This window comes from Rutilus rutilus, assembly GCF_951802725.1.
Source record: "Rutilus rutilus genome assembly, chromosome: 24".
NCBI classification, from domain to species: Eukaryota; Metazoa; Chordata; class Actinopteri; order Cypriniformes; family Leuciscidae; genus Rutilus; species Rutilus rutilus.
In genome coordinates this window covers 28,456,246-28,480,576 of record NC_140228.1, presented here as the reverse complement: position 1 = coordinate 28,480,576, position 24,331 = coordinate 28,456,246, and the positions used below count along the sequence as shown (strand labels likewise).

Sequence of the window (24,331 nt, the reverse complement as noted above, 5' to 3'; positions counted from 1 at the left end):
CCAGCTTTCATCTTCCCGCTGGAAGTTCATTAAAGCATCTCTCAGTGTCTCTGAAAGACTCGGATCAAACACACCGTGCACGCATTCTAATAAGGCTGTCCGCTTCGTCCTGCACTCGTGCGTGTTGTTCGGGCGCATGTGTGTTTGCATACATGTGCGATGAGGTAGTTGGGATGTGTGCGCCGCTCTCGTTTCAGGCTGTTTGCTTTCCTAAATGAATGTAATGGTGCAAACGGAGAATAAATTGCTCGGCTCTCGTTCCATCTCTTCCTGTCCATCCCAGAGGGCCTCTCGCTAAAACGGACCAAAAAATGAAACCGGACATGTTGGATAATTCACTTCGCTTTTCGCCTCCAAGATACCATGGGCTATCAGCGCACAAAGCATTTGTGAGCGCCTCTGGGTTATCACAGCAGCGACACACACACACTAACCCGACCCCTAAACCTACCCATCACAAAACTTTCTGCATTTTTACATTTTAACCTTTTATTACTTTATTTTTATACCAGATTTACAAATGAGGACGTCCCTACAGGGAGGTTTTTGGAGATTTTCTCAGGTTTTGGTCACTTCTGGGTACAACTTTGTCCCCAGAATATAGTTAAGTAGGTACACACACACACACACACACACACACACACACACACACACACACACACGTACATCTATCTTTATGAGGACATTCACTGACACAATGCAATCTCTAGCCGCTTACCCTAACCTTACCCATCACACCTAAGTGCCTAACCCAAACCCTGACCCTAAACCGACCCTTAACCTCATTATAACCTTATCCCTAAAACCAAGTCTTGACCCTCAAACAGGCCTTTAAAGGCTCTCAGAAACTGAGGACTGGCCAAAATGTCCTCACTTTACTCTCTGTGTCCTCACTCCAATGGTCTAAAACTCAAACTGGTCCTCACAGAGGTAGTTGTACAAGTACACACACACACACACACACGCACGCACGCATTAAACTGACCCCTAAACCTACCAATCACACAAAACTTTCTGCATTTTTACATTTTAACCTTAAATTACTTTATTTTTATACCAGATGTACAAATGAGGACGTCCCTATAGGGAGGTTTTTGGAGATTTTGTCAGGTTTTGGTCCCTTCTGGGTACAAATTTGCCCCAAAATATAGTTTAGGCACACACACACACACACACACACACACACACACACACAAATGCGGCCACGCACGCACGCACACACACACACACTTGTTTAAACTTGCATGTTTTCATGAACAAAGAACTGAAAAGAAAGACAAATGGGAAAACAAAGGTCTAGAAGAAGGCATCTTTCTTTCTAGCATTTCATTGCCAGCGAAAGCCTGATATGAGCCTCCTCTCAGCGGGAGTGTCCTGAGAGCGGGAGAGGAAGCAATAATCGAGTATTTGCCGAGCGTTTTGCTGCTGATGTAAGCAGCTGAAATTGCCGTAATCAAAGGCGGCGCCATTAAGACTGTGTGCTTGAGATATATATGAGATTTTACTTTCCCTCGGGCTTAATGAAAGAACAGATTAAACATTCACGCACATCAACATATGAAACCATCTCCAAGAGTTCATATATTTACGCATGAATTATTAACAAAAAGTATTTAAACGAGTGCACTCCAGATGCGCAGCGGTATAATGGTGCTGTAATTGATTTAAGAGGAGAACAAATGACAATAAATAAAATAAAATCAACACCGCAATTAAGATGAACTTTTAGTTCGACATTAATTGAGGTGTATGTATGCTGGTAATGCAATAGAGCTGTGGTTGCAATATCGGGTAAGTAAATCTCATAATCTCATTTGTAATGGGAGAGGAAAATGCCTTTATGACAGAACGATAATGCATCAAGGAGAAAACGATGACTTGACTAGCTCTGAATCCACGGTTGGGAAAGGGTTTCTAGTGGATTCGGACATCTGAAGTTCAACACATTCCCCTGGCAGTTAACAGTTAGGCCAATTTAACAATATCCTATAATAAAGTCCACATGAAACAGCATTCACAACCTATTTCACTACAGTAATGTGACAAATTATGACACAACATTGATTCAAATTATATCAAATTATATATTACATACTCTAAGACAAGTCTGTAAAAACAGAGCTCAATGTATTTCACGTTTAACATTTTAAAAAATGAAATGTCTTTAAACTTAACATCTTGGCTGAAAATGATCAGTACATATAACAAAAAAAAAGTAGTATATATTCATTGTATTGTAGAATACATGCATATGTGTGTATGGTAACCTCATATCTCCATATTTCGACATTCTTTCATAAATCATTACTATTGGTCACCCTTTACGTCTGTCTGTGGGTTTTGCAAATATTTAACCAATGAAACGTATTAAAAAGAGCTTGTGACTAATCCTCGTAACTCCATTGGCTCCTCAAACTGTCAGTCAAACCTCATATCTCCGCCCACCTCTCTCCTGAATGAAGTTCTGCACACAGTTTGGAGCGTCTCTGCTTGTTTGCAATGCAAGCGTGACTAAAGAACCGGTTCCTTGAATAAGTACAGCTTTTTTGTTTTACTCAAAAGGCAAATGTTTTACGTATTTGAGGAGCGGAGAAGAGTCTAACATATGACGTGGAGTCATTGCCAATACTGCCTTAAGTAGCCTGTGCGTCATCTTTAATAAGACATGATTTTGTCCAATTGAATGATCACATAGCTGCAATAAACTTTATAACCCGTAAGTTGACGCAATGCACTAACTAACAGAGATGCAGCCGTTCTAAAGATGGACAAAACATGTATGTCTTGAATTCTCCAATATATGCTGGTCAAAACACCTTTTGAGCTTGATTTTGGTAAAATGTTAATAATATAATGATTCATGCAAGTGTCTGACCATATATGAAGCCATAATATGAACTTTGGCAATCCAGTGTTTAGTTGTTTAAATAAATACGGTGTTTTTTTTTCTCCATTTCCAGAATAGTAGCATTTTTGGAGATACAAGGTTGTGCTTTTAATGCTTTTCTGCATTTCTTTTCCCCCAACAAAATGCAAAGAAAGAAAGAAAGGCTATTCCCTGATGGCCTAGTGGTCAAAGTCTGTCAGTGCCAAGAGAGCGGAGACATTAACACAGCAGGAAAACTGTGGAAGAGTCGGCTCAGAGATGTGAAGGGCTCTCGTCTATTGGGATTCACGACCTTCCGGGCCAATTATCATTCCCTACCATCACATATCCCCAACCCCAAACAAAGCACAAAAATAAAGAAGGCAAAATGAAAAAGTACAATTGCTACCAGCACAAAATGGCAGCTGCTAACATTTATCAACAGCTACTGAGATCCTTGCACTTCATAATCCAATTTAAGTAGTGTGCAAAGTCAGGAAATATGAGATTTAGAGTAAAAGAGAAGTAGAGAGGTGATGCTCTTCACACCATTCTTGCTAACACAGAGCTCTCTCTCTCCCTCTCTCTCTCTCTCTCACACACCTTGACTTAGAGCAGCTTACAGAGTCTTGCTCTAATGGGAGCAGCTGTCAATCAAATCATGCATCAAAGACGTGACACACAAAAGCCACAACTCTCAGTTAACCTCATGCAAAGACAATAGACTATAACTTGACAGAGTACAGTACTTTCATTAAGTCACAATTCATTCCAATGTCGTGATTCGATTCCAAAAACGATTCCTGGTACACAACACATTAATTATTCTGACATCCAAATGCAAAATGCAGTAACTACACTTTCTTTCAATGCTGGGTTAAACTGAACAGACTGAATCGGGTCTTTTAGACAGTGGCACGTCCTGTGATCATCCTGTTCGGCTCATATTTAAAGATTCAGAGTGTGCACATAACCACCAGCACGCAACAGTGTTATTATCACTAACGCAAATGAACTAAATGAGGACATTTTTGTTAACTTAAATGAAAAAAAAAATGAAAAAACTGTAACTAAATAAATACATTTAATTTCATAACTTCAAAACTAACTCAAATAAAAATGGCCAAACATTAAAGCAAAACAAAACACACACAAAAAAAACACAAAGCAAAACGAAACAAAATAAAAAGCAAAACAACTCCAAAAACACCTGCTGTTGAATGATACGATACTAATTAGCTTATTAACTTTAGTATATATATATAAACCCAATAGACAAATTTAGTCTTAAAGACAACATTACATAAAGATTTAGCTTCTCTCTTAATACACATTCCAGGTTTTACTGACCAGTTCATTAGTGCATTTTATTCCAAAATAATTTTCTGCTATAAAAATAAACGTTTTCTTTCAATTTTACTCTTTTGTTTGATCAGAATATCGTAACTTTAAGCCTGACGTCGTATTTTTCAACCACCTGCCATATAATTTCATGATCCGATAAACATCTAATGTATAAATCGCACACCCCGATTTAAAAAGGGTTTTATCCACTAAATGTTTTGACATACTTCTGCGTGTTTTGCCGGTCAACGCCCCGCTACTCAACAGCAGAACATATTGAACGGGCTGTACTTCCATCTCTAATAACCCTGTTTTGTTTCATATCGAACTGATCTGAAATGTAGCGTGACTAAGGTCTGTGAGATGTGAGGTAAAGTGCCGTCCACTAGAAACCTCAATGCCTCTTAACACACACGCACGGATTCTGGACTCGTTTCCAACTGCCTTTCATTCATCCAAAGGGGACCAATGAAACGGCAGTAATAAAGGGAGAGAATCTGGATAATGGAGTGACTGTAAAAGCAGGAGGGTGTGTTCACTAGCCCAGGCCCAATATTACAAACCCTTTTACAGGGCAGAGAGCCGGGACTCTCCACGCTTTACTGCCACTCTGACCTTCGACTGGGACGCTGTTAAAGGCAGACCAACCGGACCCAGACATTTGGTAATTGTCTGAGCGTATTTATCCAGCTGCAGAACGGAGAGATAAAGCGCTTTTTTTCTGTTTCCGCTGAGGGTTTTTGTCTTTAAAGATCTGGACGGCCTCTTCTGTGGACGCGTTTTTGGGCCAAGAAGAAAAAAAATAAAAAGGCTTTTATTGATTTTGTAGACATGGGTTATTGCCGCGTAGACAAGAACTCACATGCAAATGTTAACAACCCCGGGCTGCAGATGTTTGGGATGCAAGACTGTGACCTCTAATAGGTTGATTGAATTTTGCACATAAGCCCTCCTAACGCAACTCGCTTCGGCTTGTTTGCCATGACGGCACCACGGTTTTACATCACTGTAGCCCGTATCCAATAGACTCCACTATTAACAGCTTCACCTCACTTTTTAATACCAATAAATCAATGGCTTGTGTACTGGCTGTGGCGAATGCATGGTGACCAGGCCGACGTAATGGATATTTATTTGAACATGCTGGAAAATTTACGATGTCAATGCGTTCTCTCTCTTTTTCCATGCAACAATCATCCGTAATGAAACGTCACATGGAAGTCAGCAGATGTGTGGCCATCCCAGAGAGATTGGAGTGATTGCTGGGAAAAGAGAGCGTGTTCCCGCGCTGAGATCTGGAGTAAACAGCAGTGGTAGATCTTCCCCTCAGGCGTATCAGAGATGCAATGCTTGAGGCTCAACATCGCCTGGCGCTTTGAACTCATCGACTAACTCTCAGCACTGCGAACTCACACTGCATGTCAAGAGCTTTGAGTTACGAGTTTTAGTTAGTGAATTGTAAGTGGGACAAAAGTGTTACGTGACTTAAGCCTGGATCCGACACAAGCAAACAGGGTTGACATAGTGATCCAAACCCAACGGCCACTGGCGCTTTGGACTTCTGCTGAGGCAATGCGAACAAGCCTTCTTTTGATTTTGCGAAAATGAATGAAATTTGACCTGTACATCTGGGTTATTTTTTCCAACCCAAATCCTGGGTTGAGCCTTTTGGGTCAATTTTTGGGTTACCCAGTTACCCAGCTCCTGGGTCAGATATAACAACCCAGGGGTTGAGTTATTTATCGAGGGCTTTGGTCTTTTCACATGATGGAAACGCCTGATGCCTTGCATAAAATGTTATGATTTTATTCAAAAGAGATATAGAATATAAATGCTTAGAAAGTAAAAATATGTTCTCAGAACATTGTTTCTGGACAGGTTATGGAGTCACAGCATATTTGGGCTACGAGTGAGAAACAGGGCGGCGTCTGAAGTTAGACGTTCCCCCACTAAACATGACACAAGCTCTGGCACGAGATCCAGCGCCGCTACGGTGTCGTTTCATTTTTTTTACTTCTAATATTTGTTAAATGAGCTTAAATGTAGGCAATATGTATTCAAAACGATATAAAACATACACTCTAAAAAAATGCTGGGTTGTTTTAACCCAATTTTGGGTCAAATAATGGACAAACCCAAATGTTGGGTTAAAAATGTACTTTAAAAATGTAACCCAACGGCTGTGTTTGTCCATATTTGACCCAAAGTCGTGTTGAAACAACCCAGCATTTTTTAGATTGTATGTTTTATACAGTTTTGAATACATATTGCACACATTTAAGCTCATTTAACAAATGTTAGAAGTAAAAAAAAAAATTAAGTTAAGGAATTATCATGCAAACCCAAGTGGTGTGTGGAGTATTATATCTTTTTTTTTTTTTTAAGTTTAGAGGATTTAAGTTAATCCATAAACATTAATTCATGTATGAAGTAAAAAAAGAAAGAAAAAAGCTAGTACTATAGTAAAAATTAATCATGCCGGTATGACGGGTGAAATAAACAACCGAATTAGCTGGGTAAAATTATTTTAATTTTGTGACATGTGTTGTGTCCTATATTTACCCAACCCTTGGGTTGAAACCAACCCAAATTCAGTTGCTTTTAACCCAGTGTTTAACTCTTGACACGTGTTTTTCTGAGACTCTGATCCAGGCCTCAGTGGTCGGCTGTGATTGACAGGATTTGAACAGACCCTCACTGAGTCTTATCCACTTCCTGTTCTGTGCACTTTAGACAGGAAGTCCTCCTCGCCAGTGTTATCTATGAAGAGATGGAATCACTTTCCCCTCTGTGCCACTTCTTTAAGAGAATAAACACTTAAATGTCCAAGAAAACAGCTCTGAGAAAACTTTTTACTCTCGCCAAATCCCACGCATCTCTTTATGATGAGCTAAAGGTAACGTTCACTCGAGGACTGTTTATTTCAGGAGCTGTGGAAGTTCTACAAGCTTTCATTTAGAAATGCAAATGTTTGTTTAGGGTTTGTTTTGATCCACTGAGGGAGTCGGGCTTTTCAAATGGAGTGATGTGACTGTCTAGAATTTGAATGCATTACGCCGTTTACATAGATTAGAGCCCTCGCAGCCAAACACCAATGAAAGTATGCAATTTATTCCAGAAGAGCGACGACAAATATTACAACGTATTTCTCAAAGGTTTGCTTCTAAGTGATATGCAAAGCAGTGTGGAGTTAAAATATGCACAGGATGATGCGCATGTAATCAGATGTCAAGCAAGTTTGAGTCAAACTTTATGACCGTTTTCTGAAATAAACATTTTCTTTCTTTTTTTTTATTTAAAAAGGAAAGAAGTTTCAGTATACTGTGTCTATTTAAGATCTTCGAGTCTCACAAACTCCTCTGCTTATCCTTCACCTTGGACAGTACAGAGATTAATTAGAGAGAAAATAAAATAATTAATGTGTTTATGCTGGAATTTCTGAAAATATCGTAATGTCACAAACTGAGCTGAAAAGATCTGTATTTGCTTCTGGGTATTTATTTGATCAATAAACATAAAAGGAGCAAGAATTCATAAAACAGAATCCTTACAGAATTTGAGCGAGGAGCCCTGGTTGAACTAGTTTAGCTCACAGTTCATTTCAGTTAACGTGATATGAATTTCACAGATTCCTAGTTTCTCTGTCAGTGCATCTTTGGACTTTTTGCATCTCCGTCTGTGTGTGTCTTGTCTTCAGAACCGCTGAATATGCACACTGCAGAACACAGAAACAGCGTGCACCACGAGCCATATATAAAACATTTATTATGAATCTTGCAGGACAGCAGTTGTTTTCATGCCCGCAAGTTTCAAATGTACAATGTCAGGACATTCTGGAATGAGTAGAACTCACTTTGAGCGTCGTAAAACACGATTGTCAAGAATTTCTCTACTTGTTCTCTTCCTTCAAACTTAAACACATGCAAAAAAAAAATAAAAAAATAAAATAGTCACTGGCAAATATAATAATATTATCAACAGTTGCTGTTGTTTATTTAATCCTAACAAATGTAATCTACCCTAGTAATAGTAAGTACATAAATAAACAAACAAACAATCGACCCTAGTAATGTTATTATTATGGTTATTATCATTATAATGATTGATGTTGTTGTGATGATACAAAATATTATGTAAATAATTTATAATATAAAGAAAATATTGGGGAATTACTGAATAATTATTTATACTTGTTTAAATAATTTCATTCTAACAAACGTATAAACTCTAAAAAATATGTTTGGGACAAATATGGACAAAAACACATGTAATTTACACATTTAAAATCAACGGTCGGGTTTGTCAATGTTTGAAACAACTCAGCATTTGTTAGAGTGAATACATGATTATTTAAATTATTTATAATATTAAAATAATATAAAAAAGATTAAAATGCATTAAAATATATTAAAAAAATATACTGAGATTAATGAAATGCATTATTATATTATATAACATAATCTACCCTTGTAGTCTAGATAAATAAATGGCGCATTCACATGAGCGAACAGTGATAGTCAGGGCACTGGGACAGGCTGATGCCCTTTCACTGCCACCAGAGATACTGGCACACGGATTATCCAGATGACTGAGTGACGGCGTAACTTTGTCATATTCACACTGTGGCCAGATAGCGGGGGGTGTAAGCGGGGGGTGGGAACGATCCTGCTGGGAGAACAGCAGTTGGCAGCGTAATAATAATCCCCTTCCCACTGCACCCTGGGAAAGGTCACACACCCAGAGTGACATATGTCAATCACGGCCTCTGCTTCACCGCCGGTGACGGGCCAATTACTGCGCCTCAATAAACCCAGAGAGAGTCATTACTGTTTAGGAGAGAGACACGCTGGCCTTTCATAGCATTTCCATAACTAACCGCTAACCATTTCAGAACCACAAGATTAATAGAGCAATTGTGGTAATTCCTCGTTGTGAATAAGCCATGCTGTGATGCTGGAGCGACTTTCCCTTTGTTTGTTCATACACTGATGGCTGTTTATTGGTAAATTTGTCATAAATACCGTTAAAACAGCAATGAATCAGAACGGAAACTGCGGCACTTTGGATATGTTGCTTCTATATATCTAAACAAATATCCTCATTTCACCACAACAAATGTAGGTCGATCCCCAGCATCAAATACACAAGGTCTAAAACACACACCATGAAGTCGGCATCAGCACAGAAGACGAATAAAGCTGAAACAACTTCACAACTGTTCTGAGACTCAAACTTTTGCTGGGCTTGAATGGAAAATGCTGGATTGTTTTCTCCAATATGTCAAAAACAAGTGCACTTATTTTGAATGTGAACTTGTAGTGTACTTCAAAACTTAAAAGTATATACAACTAAAAAACTACCAAATACAGTAATATTAATGAAATAAAAGGCCACTTAACACACTTTTTAAAAAGTGCACTGCCACTTTGTAATAGTCAAATCAAGTCTTACTTTAAAGTGCATTTATTAAAACAAGTATCAATGTTTTAATACTCTTTTGTCATGCTTTAAAGTAGTACACTTATTTTGATGTGTTGACTAACACACATGTGAAATACATTTTTACTGTAGTGCGTTATTTAATATTACATTTAAATGTAAAATAATTGCAACTTCCTCCTCATTTCAAAAATGCAATACAGCAAATATATGACATACAAGTTTCAATAGAAATGGCATTCAAGTATATTTTAGTTTACATAAATGTTTGTCAATACATTCGTTGGAATACACTTTAACCATATTGCAAAAACAATAGAAGTAATTATGAAAGGTGTGCTTAAGTCCTACTTAACTGGGTCGAAAAGCATTCTAAAGTTCAACTAATTGCATTTAATATTAATTTAAACTATAATACATTTTCATTTAACTGCAATTAAGTGTCCGAAAACAGTAAGTTACTGTAAGTATATTCATTTATATTCACTCTCCGCAGTCACCACTCATTTTAAAGGTATTCTTAAGCGTACTTCTCTTTTACAAGGGTCAAAAGAACATGTGTAAACACAGGAAGGAAAATTGTTTTTGTTAAACCATTATGTTTAAAACTGCAGTTTGTATTATAAAATTGACTTTCTTTCCCTTAACAGTTTCCAGAGATTCTGTGCACGTCGAGGCAAACGCTGGTGGATCTGACATGATCCGTGATAATAAAGGAGTCTGCTGGTTATTAAATTTTCCCATCCAGAGAATTATCAATGATTCACCAGTGCTATAAAAGCAGCCGGTGGGACACAGGTGAGAAATCTGATAACACTGTTTGTTTGACTTTCATTTTTTTTCACACCACAAAGAGCAGATGAAAGCAGCTTTTCACTTTTAAAACTTCCAGGCACAGACAAATATAAAGGGAGAACATCTTCTCTTAGTCAGAGGACTGCAGAGAAGCTTTCTCTTTTCCCAGCAAAATAAAAGAAACTTCAAAAGTGAGGGTGACCTTCACCCTATCCAACCTCAAACAAAATAAGAAATATTTGACAGCTCACGACAGCCAGAAAACACGCCAGCATTGCATTATGCAAAGCTTTAGAAATGTACACCCCAAGGTTGCGTCCTTCAAGTCAAGAACATGTTATTGTCCCGTTATGTCAGCCAAGTATTACTTGACAAACACTCAGGATCAGGCTGTGCATCAAGTCACGATCAGTCTTGGAGATCTTACCTGTCTGTGGAGGGTTGGCGTCCGTTGCGGGGCTTGTTGACCTGAGCGTAGAGCGCCTCTATGGGCATCGGCAGGTCTCGAGGGCTCTGAGGACGCTCCTGGCTCAGATCCAGACTGCTGTCCATCGACGAGTCCAGAGAGCCGATCCCAGCGTACGTGTGCTCCTCGTCTGAGCTGAAGGTTCGGTTGATGTCCAGGATCTCAGCGTAGTCTCGCTCTCTGGCCTGTCGCTCTCTGAGCTCCCTCGTCTTAGCTTGAATTCTGCGAACCCAGAACATCATTGAGCTTTAGACGCAAACTCTGAATCAACATGCACCAATGCTAAAATGTTATATGTGTCATTAGCATTTGTTATTCAATGAGCTCAATGTTTCTGCCTTAAATTATTACATTGTTTAATTGAATCCATTTTTAGCTAACTGTGTGATTTGCATATGTACATTTCTGTATTTTATCTGAAATACAAGCCAGTTTCCTCTGATGACAGATCCCTCTAAATTGTAATGTGGACTCATGCATTTTCTGTAAAGCTGCTTTGAAATGATGTGTATTGTGAAAAGCGCTATACAAATAAATGTTGTACGCACTCAACTTCAATTTCAGTCCCTTTCTTTACACACTGGAGTATTTGGTTCCATACCGTAGTACATTCGTGTCATCAGTGAGCACGTTTACATCCAAACCAATACACTGATAACTCACACTTATTAAAAAAACCTGTTGTCCGGGTTTACATGCAAACCAATAACCCGACAATGCAAGTAAATCACGTTTACAAGACTTTAATAATAAATCAGGTTATTTCCCAGTAGTAAAAATGTAATAATTAGCGTATTAAATGAAGAAGAGTATTGCAACACGTCATTGGCTCATATATTCTCCTCCTAATGGACTTAGACGCACCATTTTGACTGTACACCACTTCTTCTTCTGTGCTTTTATCATTTTTAGACTCTAGAAAGAGTCTGAGTTTGCGATATATTTCCTCCTCTCTCACTGAGAAACACTCGCTCTGTCTGGATGCGCTTGAACTTACAGTAAGGACTGTCACACATCACACATGCGCACTTTAATAAGCCGACAGAAATCAGATTAATGCGTTTGCATGCAGGGCGAAATCTAGATGTGATGATCGGATTATGCTTCAGCCGTTTATGACTTTACTCCGATGAAGGAAAGCGGGTAAACTAGTACTAGCAGCTGTTTGATGTTGTAAATATTTAAGGTGTAAAGTTATTGCTTTTTACTTTTAGAGATGATTCAATGACTCTAACATCTAGTGCCCTATCTTGCACACAGCGCAATTGACTTTGTACACGACGCATGTATCATTCCTATTTTGCACCCGCGCACAGCGGACTTTTCCCTCCACAGACGCACGTCGGTAAATTAGGGAATGAACTTGCGCTCCCGGGGGCGGTTCAGCGAAAAGAGGCGGCGTGTTCCGGCGCAAACGTTCCCTGGTGCTATTTTGCAGTTTCAGAAAACAATTCCGCCACTGACTTTAGACTAGGTTTCTCCTGGTCAGTGGCGGAATTGTTTTCTAAACCAAACGTTGCGCATGTTATTCATATGCTATTTTAAGAGCGCATGCTTGGCCATAATCAATGTAGCGTGTGCACAACACGCATACACTTTGCTTATCTCATCTACACATAGATGCAGCAGTTCTCATTTTTAGAAAACCATACATTATTACAGGGAAAAATATTACCACACGAGGGAAATCATTGTTGTGTTCATAAATCTAGCTTACACATTTACCCAAATTTACCCAAATTATTACATACCGCTCCTGGCATGCGCCTGGCAAATCCGCAGTTAAAATAGCAATCCGCCATGGAACAAGCACACCTGCTCTTAAAGGGAATGTGAGATGACGCTCTGATTGGTTTATTGCACGTTACGCCTAAACCACACCTATGAGTAATGAAGCTACTTCAGACCAACACATTTTAGATTTGCGTCGGGCGAAAGAGTCATTTATCCCGCCGGTATAATAGCAACAGCGCCCGAGACCCGCCCACAAAGTTACTTGCGTTTCGCGCTTGATACTTGCGTTTCAGATCGTTAAAATAGGGCCCATAGTGTGAAAATGCCCGATGGCTAATCTCTTGGGATTTATTTCCACCTCTGTGATCCTTCCCCTTAAAAACCCCCATCAAAAGCAATAGCTGTTAGTCCGTCAGAAATGTTTACCATTTATTACAGCCCGGAAGAACGGGAGCTTTTAAGTGAGCCGCTACGAATTGGAAAACAGACCCTTCTTGGTCTATCTGAGACTCCCGACTGAGCTCAGGACCCCTTCTGGCATCATGGGCTGCGAAATATCTGCCAAACCCGCTTTATTTCACTACTAGTGGATTCCTCTAAACAGGAAAAGAAGCAAGACATCCGAGGCCCCGTTCATTCGAACCTCTACTTCTGAATGCATTTCAAACGGCTCATGATAAAGGCTGTGGCCTCTTCTTTGGAGAAGGCTGTCAATGCACACTGTATATTACTTCCTAAAACAGCCAGTGGGAAGCCTTCCCAAGAAGAAGGGAGTGATTTCTCCTTGAGATCGCTCTGATCTTCCGCCAAACGCCTCTTTCTGCCTTCCCTCAACCTCTCAGTGTTTCTCTGTGCTGGGGTTTCTCAAAGGCCGCTCCTGGTGGGCTGAACTGAATGAGTCTTTATTGTCTAATAGGCCGCATGTGTCGTTCTAAGTGCCGTGTTGAGGGAAAGGAGATCCTCAGGAATGGGACTGGTAGTGGAATAAGAGGAGAGGCCGGTGTGGACGAGGGGAAAGACTCCTGTAGGGTGACCTCTGTCTCTGGTATCCACCCATCTCATCAGATCCAGATGGGCTCGGGATGCCCCATCACAAAAAAAAAAAAACCTGAGCCTTTTGTAAGTATCTAAGTACCCTACCTTCTCACCACCCCAGGTCAGGGTTGACCTTTGACCCCTGACATCTCTCTGCCAGCCGTTTGATTGACAGTTGCACTGGGACGAGAAGAGTGCTAGGACTTTCCCAGCCAGCAAGACTGAATGTTTCCACACGTTCTCATAAGCGCGATCTAATTTACCAACAATGAGCGTTTTCTCTCTGTCAGAGTCTAATACAATTACAATGCCATTGACTGTCTCTCTCTCTCGCCATCCTGCTTGAGGAAATCCAATTCGCTGTGCTAGAATTGTGTGCATTTATGACTCACGCTAATAGTCCGGGAAACACTTGGAAATCAACATCAGCATATTTTCGTGTGCGTGTGTATGTGAGTGTGTGTGTGTGTGTGTGTGTGTGTGTGTGTGTGTGTGTGTGTGTGTGTGTGTGTGTGTGCGTGCATTGTGGGAGTTTTAAAGTCGGCATGGAATGGAAGCTGCAATAGTCTTTTCTTCTCTTTTGTGAAGTATATCCCAGTGAAACACGACAAGAACAAATGAGGGCGGGGCTTGATTTTGTATTTGGGGAATTGATTGGATGGTTGTGGTTTGCTATTGGCTGATCTCATGTGATTGACAGGTTGCCCCGCCCTCGTCATCAGAGAAGAGAAGAGATTCTGCAAGAGGGAGGGGGAATTATTTTGATTAAAGTTTATGAGGCACAAGAAGTAAATAATTTACTGCAATAAACTGTCAATTGTGATTTCATGGTGACTTTAACTTCTCTTTCTGTCTTTCTCCTCCCTTTTGGTTCACAGAGTTCATCTGTTGAACAGTTACATGCGGTTTCTTTCACATCTGAAGGTTGATATCTAACGCTGGCGAGGCTCCAGTCCACCTGCCGTCGACTTGAACACTGATGTCACCTCGCTGCCAGTAAAAACCGTGTTATGACAAGTTACGGAAACTCAATAGGAGGACGATGCCTCCGGCGCTGTGCCTATAATGGCCAAATCAAATCTGCGAGAGCGATATCTGTGTTTGAATGGGGAAATGAGCACATTGAAGAAGGGGTCTAGCCCAACCTGGCCCTGGAGAACCAGACTAAAACTCATTTAGCCCAGTGGCCTGGGGATGATCAGTGTCCTCGAAGCGCTCTGTGTGTTTTGTGTTAACTTCAGGTTGAAGACCAGAGCGATGAAGACATCGGTCCAGGTTATGAGACTGGCCACAGACTCACAGATTCACTTCAACACTGTGTCCTGAAACCAGGCACTATTATAGTTTTAAAACAAACAAATACTATACTAAATAATCAAACTAGTTGCAATTTTGTCACTTCATGCAGAATTTTCACTTTCAGTGAGAATAGAAAAATGAATTTGCACTCAAAACTTGACATGGATTAGTCAGTTTGACATTACAGTGTCAGTGTGTGTGTGTGTGTTAAAGTGTGTGTATGTGCCTCGGATTCTAGCTAAACCTGTCCAGAATTACCTCTTCCACCTTTAGTTCATTACACAGTTAATGGCCCAGTGTGTGTTAATGCAGGACACACACACACACACACACACAGCTGAACACATTATCACCGCTCGTCTCAAATTCACAATTCCTCTCTGGATTCTCTTCAGGGGTTATTTATTTATTTATTTATGTATGTATGTCTCTATCATAGTTTTTGTCTTTGATAGATTGTCTCTGAAAAATGTATTCAATATTTCATCCAATCATACTGAACAATTTCAGTCAATTTTAATCTTACTAAATATCAGTTCATGATCATTTTCAAAGCAATAAACATTTCAAACTGTAACAGACTAAACAATAAGCACATTTTTGAAGCAAATTTAATAATTATGTACTAACATTCAAAAGTGTGTGGCTGTTTTGTATGTGTTTGAAAGTCTTCTGCTCATCACGGCTGCATTTATTTGATCAAAAATACAGTAAAAACTGTCAAAAAATTATTATTACAATGTGTTGTGCTATTACAACAGCTGTTTTCTATGTGAATATATAGTTAAATGTGATTTATTCCTGTGATCAAAGCTGAATTTTCAGCATCATTACTCCATTACTCATTACTTTTCAGGATTCTTTGGTAAATAAAAGGTTTAAAAGAACAACATTTATTTTAAATATATATATATTTTTTTAATCAATTTAATGCCTCCTTGCTGAATAAAATACTTTTTTCAAACAAAAATAAAACATCTTAAATGACCCCAAACTTGTGAACGGTAGTGTTTAAGATCAAAACAACTGAAACCCTAATCGCTAGTTTAGAAGTTTCCGGTTTGTGAATTCTACATGCTTTTCATATTCCTTATATTAGAGACCTTAAAAATGAACATTTTGTCTATTTACCCTCAAGTTGTTTCAAACCTGTACGAGTTTCATTCTTCTGTTGAACACAAAAGAAGATATTTTGAAGAATACTAGGAATTTTTCCATAGTATAGGGGGAAAAAATACAATGGAAATAAATGGCTGCCGTCATCTAAATCAACTGTCCGGGTTACAAACATTCTTTAAAATATCTTCTTTTGTGTTCAGCAGAAGAAAGAAACTCATACAGGTTTGGGACAACATGAGGGTGAGTAAATGATGACAGAATGCCCACGTTTGGGTGAACTATTCCTTTAAACAATCGTATAACTTACAGAAAGATCACACGATTACTGAAGCAAAGATCTTCCTGATGCATCAGACACAGAGTCACATGACACGGGCACGCGGAAGACTGATACTGAAATTATAAAAGTCGAAGAGAAGAGAGAAAACACTATCAAAATATTAGCAAGAGGGATGAAAACAACTCCCATGTGAGCCGTGATAAAACAACAGAGAAGGAGCGCAAATCCCTCTTTGTGGCTTTCTGGGCTCAAAGCTAATTAGTGTAGATTGCTACTATGTGTGTGTGTGTGTGTGTGTGTGTGTGTGTGTGTGTGTGTGTCAAACTCTAATTAAGAGTTTGATGTTGTGATTAGCTCACATCTGTCCAGAGCATCAGTGTGTGTGAGTGTGTGTGTGTGTGTGTGTGTGTCCATTATAGCAACATATGGGTCGTCATGGCAGATCTAGGGTGGTTTCTAGGTAACAAGCGAACTTAGAGAAACAAAACTCGTGGCCACCTTTGCTTTCACGTCTACAGGGCGCAGGTTGGTACAATTCAAAAACACCTCATTAGATGCGATCCATCCATAGCATAATCCCATGCAGAATGTTTTATTTACAGGATATCTGAGCTGAAATGAGTCCAAACGCTTCCCTGACGCAACTCTGAAGCATGTGCTTCATCCCGCAGGGTCCAAGTGTTCGTTTTGGGGAGGGAATTAGTCATTGATCACGGCCTGATATAAACACAAGATAAGAAATGAGAGATTTATGAACTCTCTGAAGAATGTAGAAGGTTCTGCTGTGTGAGTCTGAAGAGGAGGAGAAGTTTGAGAAGTGAACAGGAATGTTTTGAAGTGAATTTTCGAGCGATAGAGAGAGAGATCACACTCCGGTCCGCCCGCAGTCCTTCCTCTCCTCGCTGAATAAATCACACTGTTTATCTTACGACACCGCCAAATTCCAGACACACACAGCCAAAGCACTCCCTCCATATGTCTAACAATGTTTAATTCAGTTTAGAGAGAGAACGAGACGTTCACATGGATGGCCGCGAGGCAGATCTCACTCTTCCGTTGGTAGTTTTTAAGTGCAAATAAAGATAGCATGCCAATATCGTCTGTGTTTCTTCACCATATGGAGAGTGTGTATTTTAACATTCCTTCTCGGCATTCGATACACCGAAACAAGTGAACAGAACGAGTTTCAGCAGAGCACGTGTCATGCAGTCCTCGGCGTCCTTCCACAAGAGGAACATAGATGTGATTACGAACATAGCCTGGTCCAGGATCAGTCCTGTGATCTGTCTTTGAGGGTAATTGGTCCAGTCAAGCGGTGAACTGTTACAAAAGGCTCTGCGACATAATGAGCTCGTTGACAAAGCACAACGACAATACTAATTATTTTGTAACAAAATTACCGCCTCGATGCGAGGGGAAAGATCAGCCGTGATTACCAGTAACACGCATTAATGCGTCGAAAAATGAAATGTTGGAAAATATATGGAAGGCAAAAGGCAATCCCAGGCAGAGTTAATGGAGAAAGAGTTGCAAAATCGGTGATGGGAAATCAATTAATAAATCAAGTTGAATGAATGAATAAATAAATTAAATGAATGAATAAGGCAAGCATAGGGACACAAAGGAAAAACTTCACACAAATGTAAAGGGATCCAGAAAGGAAAAATAAGGAAAGATTTGGATTTTAAAAAAAAAGAAAAAAAAAAAGGCTGATGATTTATTATATTATAATAATTATATTATATTATATTATATTGCATTATAATATATTATATTATATTGTATTATATTATATTATATTATATTATATTAATTTATTATATACTGTACATTTATGATATTTAGTAAATAACGATTAAAGAAAAAAAATTATGTATTAATTATTTGTATGATTTGTATTAATAATACATTTTATGATCTGTACTTATAAAGACATTACTAAAAAGGTGCATTTCTACATCAGTGCTCTGTACCGGTATTGCTATTGTTAACTTTAACTATTAAAAATTGTGTAAAATAAAATAAAATAAAATAAAATATTAAACAAATATTCTTTAGAGCTCTCTAATGAACTTTAGAGCATTTTTAATAATTAAAAAAAATATTTTTAATTAACTAAAATAAAATAAAATAAAATAAAATATTAAACAAAAATTAGAAATGTTGGCTTGGCAACTAACTAAAAATAAGTTACTAAAAATTGTGTGTAAAATAAAATAAAATAAAATAAAATAAAATAAAATAAAATAAAATAAAATAAAATAAAATAAAATAAAATAAAATAAAATAAAATAAAATAAAATAAAATAAAATTGTGTGTGTAAAATAAAATAAAATATTAAACAAAAATTAGAAATGTTGGCTTGGCAACTAACTAAAAATAAGTTGAAGTTGAAGTACTACAATTAATCAAACTAAATATTTGCAAAATAATGGGGAAAAAAAGACAATCACATGACAAAATTACAAAAACTTAAATTTAAATGAAAAATGAAAATGAATAAGCTTATTCAAAATATTAATAAATACTATATATGAAAATACTAAATTAGCACTGCTCTCATTACCTCTGTCTCCCTCATAACAGTGCAATATATTAAGTGTTGTAGCAAATCAAATCAATATATATAAAAAAGAAATGCAGTTATAAAATACAGATTCTATATTTGTCCATTTTAATAGCATTACTGCCGTGCTGAATGGTTTCAGCAGAATATGGGATAAAATTAACACAAAATCAAGGATTTGCCCATAAAGACTTGGGGTATTAGAGGTACATGACAAAAAAAGGTTGTGAAACACTGTTCTAGTGGGTCTTTTGGCTGGGAAAGCTGACGATGAAGTGCGTTCAAACGCTATTTTCAATCCCCACAACCAGCGAACCCTCAAAGTTCATGCTTCCGGCTGAAGAAAAGAGGAAGCTGGTTGAGATAACCGCTGTTGATTATAACAGCCCCGTGTCTCTGGGCATTAAACGGTATCAGGAACCCAACACAATCCAGAGGAAGCTCTGCTGAAGAGTGGAAAGGCCGTCAGGAAGACTGAGCAGAACCAGAGCCGTGCTAGCCACTGATTAACACTAATGGAGCCGAGAAGATAAGCTAATAGCCATGATAAATGCTGGATGAGAAGTAGTTTACCATGAAGGTTCTCATAATGTTTGCTCTGGCAATTTTTGCTGTGTGTACAAAGCCTGATCAGCCGAATGTAAATACACAGAGGAGGAAGAAAGCCACTGGTATATCTTTAGCCGGTTATGTTGCCTACACACACACATGTTGTAAATGGCGTCCTGCCATGGTGGTCCGCTCAGTCAACTTACATATGGTGGACAGGACTGCAACAGGCATAAACAAGACCCCATAATGGTCACCGTGTTCCTGCAGACGTGCAGACTGGAGCTTCAGGCTCTGTTCAAGCCCTTGATGAGGAATGGAAAATTCAGTTTGTGGAGGACTAGCGAAGGATTGCTGGTAGTTGCTCGCAGCTGCTTACAATTTACTCGATTGTGACAAAAACAAATGCCACTGATGGCAACACTTCATCAACTTAACTCCAAATCACGTCTGCGAGCACCAGTGCTGCTTCTGAGCAGTTTTGCATATTTTATTCTCATATTATTCCTATATGTGATACACTGGGCCCCAAAAAAGCCACTCTTAAAAAAATGCATTGCAATTCACCTCGAGGTCATCCGGGCCCCGGGTTCACTATGTGTAACGACCCTACGCTAATGTTTGACGACCATAAAGTCTCCACTTTTTGTCTTCATTATGAGAGTGATATATAATTTCAAACCTATTTTTGTCTGTAAAAAGAGTGCATGTGCTTTTTGTCATTCAAATAAATGCCACTTGGTTTGATATTTCGTTATCTAGCGTAATGGCATTCAAACATTTTTAAATGTCTTGAGAGTTCAAATGCTTTTTGAGGCCACTGTACATACTTACTGAACACAATTAGTTAAACACAGAACTGTACACACACATGAAAATGGAAATTTTCCAAAATACGAATTCTTAACATATAGGCAATGTATAGGCTCAATGGATAAACGTGTCTATATACCTACATTTTTGCACAACTCCAAAAAATATACCTATACATATTCACTTAAGTTTCCAGCAGAAGTGGAAGTAAAACATCAAAAATATTTATTCCTTTTGACGTTACAGGGCATATTTTGATTACTAAAGACAAATTCTCGTAAATTAAAATATATATATATATATTTTTTAAATATAAGAATTATTGAAAAAAAAAGAAAAAAAAATATATGTGTGTGTGTGTGTGTATATATATATATATATATACACACACACACACTGTATGTACACAGTACACACATATTATATAAACACAATTTTTTATGTTTTATGTGATAAATCAATATGACATTCGCCCATTTTAATAGTTTTGCTGCTGAATGATCTCAGTATAATCTGGGTATAAATATCTGTATAATATCAGTATAAATGTGCTTGTGGCCCACAAATTTTGGAATGATATGAGGCAGACAAAATTAAATATTTGTGTGAACTCTTCCTTTAACATCTCTATGACCATAACAGCTGAAACGGATTCTGTGAGAATGAAGTCATCCACCAATACGCCAGTGTATGCGCTAAAGCCAGCGCTTCCGAGTCAAAGATGAATTCCATAAACATCCTTGCGGGTCAGGTGTGCTAAAACGCAGGCGGTGCCCTCCCCGCCAGAAATAGATAGGCTAATGGTGGCGAGTTATGAAAATTAATCTAGCCAACCTTTGGGCTGCCTTCTCCTTCTGGATCACTAAAAGCCCCTGTCAAAATGTCAGGTGGAATTAACGATCGGCCGTGTCAGGGGAAGGCTGGCTCTGGCTCCTCTTCTTCCCGGATCTCCGTGGCTCGTTTTAGCGCTGCTGGAAACATCGCCTCCAATAGCCATCAGCGCCACCTATCACCTGATCTATAATTTCATAAGTGTGTAGAAATGGTCTTGTCCCTGTGCCTCGTATAATCAATCAAAGCCCCTGCTCGTGCGCGTATGCACACTCACACACACACACACACTCACACACACGACGGTCTAACCTGTAGCACGGCGTGTAATAACACCCCTAAAAATAAGGTAATTGATTTTCCTAGCTGTCAGTTTCCCTGGTGAGAGACTTTGAATATCGCATCACCATGTGCCGGCCGGGCAGATTATTATTATAACCGAGCGATTTCCCTTAAGGATTCCCTGCTATCAACTCAATGACAGAGGTGCGGAAAGGAAAAAAAGAAAGATAACAGAGAGCTTAAAAAAAAAAAAAAAACAGAGCAGCGCAAAGTAACTAAACAATACTGAAAAGGGCAATGTGGGAAATGTGGAAAACAAATCCAGACAAATGAGTGTAAATAAGAGCAGGGGTTAGCGAACGCGTCGCAGCCGGCCAACACTTCTCTCCCGACGTTTCTGCCGGTTTTCCCGGGTTTTCTAAGGGCTCCAGGTGGTCGACACATAAGATCGGGGTCTGGAAAGCCTGCTGTCTTTGGGGTAGAGCTGGCAATGTGTTGGGCCCGATTCCCAGAGCCCATAGAGGAGAGCGTCAGAGACAAGACTTCAGATGTTCCTTTGAGTGGACGAAGGCTTATTGTCATCGCAGGGCCTGAGCGATGCCTCCGCTGAACATGGGATTGAGCCCATTGTTCCGTTTCAATTATGTGGCATCGCCAAGAGAGGCTTGACAACAAAGTGCATTTGTTTTATGGCTGTATAATGTGAAGGCCGATCCAAACACATCATTTTATAGGCAATATCTACAAATACATGTACATGTGAACTGTCAGAGATACAAAAATAAATTTTGAAATATTATGAAAATATTATAACGATTTAATAATAACTATTTGAATTGTAATATATTTTAACGTGTAATATATTATAACGTGTGATTTTCAGCATCATTACTCCAGTCGTCAGTGTCAGATGATCCTTCAGAAATCATTCTGATATGATGATTTGATGCTCGTTTCTGATTATTATCAATGTTGAAAACAGTTGCTTCATATTTTTGTGGAAACAGTGATACAGTTTATTTTCAGGATTCTCTAATAAACACAAAGGTCAAAAGAAAACCATTTATGTGACCTAGGACCACTAAACCAGTCACATGGGTCAATGTTATGAAATTAAGATTTATACATCATCTGAAAGCTGAATAAATAAGCTTTCCGTTGATGTCTGGTTTGTTATGATAGGCCAAACAATATTTGGTCGAGATACAACTATTTTAAGATCTGGAATCTGAGGGTGCAAAAAAATCGAAACATTGAGAAAATCTCCTTTAAGGTTGTGCATTAATGTCGCGATTGTGCTGCATTCACTCACACAAATAAATGTTTTATATATTTACGGTAGGAAATTTACTAAATATCTTCATGGAACATGATCTTTACTTAATATCCTCATGATTTTTGGCATAAAAGAAAAATCTATAATTTTGACCCATGCAATGTATTGTTGGCTATTGCCACAGATATACCCGTGCGACTCGTGATCCAGGGTCACATATTTGAATAAAAGTATTAATTACTTCTTTTTTTTTACAATTTGCTTATATTTTGCCAAATAATTTTGGAAGATAAATACCTTAACCAAGTTTAGTGTTTTATTCTTCCCTCATATTAAAAAAATATATATATATTTTCCACATATTTTGATAAAATATCCCCAATGGATATATATATATATATATATAAATAATTAAATATTATATAATAATATAATAATATAAAACACTACTGTATTATATTCTATAATTTCTAATTAAAATGACTGTTCTGCTTTTACTCATCTTTGTGTGAGAGAGAGAAAAGAACATCTGCCTAGAAACCACGTCTATAATAATTTGAGAGACAGGGAAGTGAAATGAGTGAAAATGTGTCTCACGCTGTAACAAAAATAACAACAGCGCCTTCATTCAGTCCTCTCTCTAAGGGCCTCCATTTAGTCCACGGCCCAAACGAACCTCCATTATCAGGCTGGTTCCTTCCGTTCAGGAGCACAAAAGAAACAAACAATCCATACGTGATCATTTTAATGCACCGTTATAAAAGCTCTTGACCGTTTACACCAATGACATCTAAGAGCTTTCCCAGAACTTTTACCTCCCTGGACGCCATTTACTTAATTAGACAGTTTGCTAATTTCCCGGGCAGCGGTGGTTAGGTTTAATTGAGAGGCTTTTTACGGGGACCGGGACGCAGACGCTCACCTCTCCTGTTCTAGTCTCATTCTCTGCATCTCCTCTTCAGTGGCCTGAGTTTCCTCCATCTTGCTCTTGCCGGACCCCTTCCGCTCCATCTTGTCTCCTTGCCTCTCGTCTTTGCGGTTTTTGCCAAACCTGTGGCGGCAGAGACAGAGTGTGGGATGAATTGAGACGGACTTCTAGATTGTTTGTGTTTAAGATGGTTAAAGGAGTAAACCCTTTCTTTCTTTGTCCCTCGTTTCAATAAGAGCACTGGGATACCTAGAGGAAATTAAACTGTCAGAATACTTGACGTATCAAAAAGAGGAACGGCCAAGTATGACAACTTTAGATTCAACACATTCCTTCCATTTTGCACAATAAATCTGCAATATAAACAGTGTTATCTTATCTTAAAAAAAAGAGGAGCAGGTATCTTAAATAACACTACTGTTATGTGTGTGTATATATATAATATATATATACACACACACACACACACACACAAACGTGTGTTAGATGCGATAAATCGATTTGACAGCACTAGTTAAAATACTCACTGTTTCAATAGTATAGCCACAAGACATAAACAAATGTGCATGTTAACATGATTTTAATGTGAAAAACTACTTACTAACATTTTCTGTCTAAAATTACATCCAATTGGCCATTAAAACACTTCTTTTTTTTCTTTTTTTTTTTTAATGAAAACGAAGGGCGAGTTAAATTGTCTTTTTATCT

General features: G+C 38.4%; 1 protein-coding gene across 1 annotated transcript in view; it reads right to left on the bottom strand.

Moving 5' to 3' along the window:
• Window positions 1–24,331, bottom strand: part of pard3aa (par-3 family cell polarity regulator alpha, a) — a 444,866-nt gene that overhangs the window by 81,202 nt on the left and 339,333 nt on the right. Inside the window, exons 20-21 of the mRNA XM_084398765.1 lie at window positions 23,618–23,746; window positions 10,872–11,132 (exon numbers count right to left, since the gene is read on the bottom strand). Coding sequence (XP_084254891.1) covers window positions 10,872–11,132; window positions 23,618–23,746 — 390 coding nt within the window. The remainder of the gene's footprint in view (window positions 1–10,871; window positions 11,133–23,617; window positions 23,747–24,331) is intronic.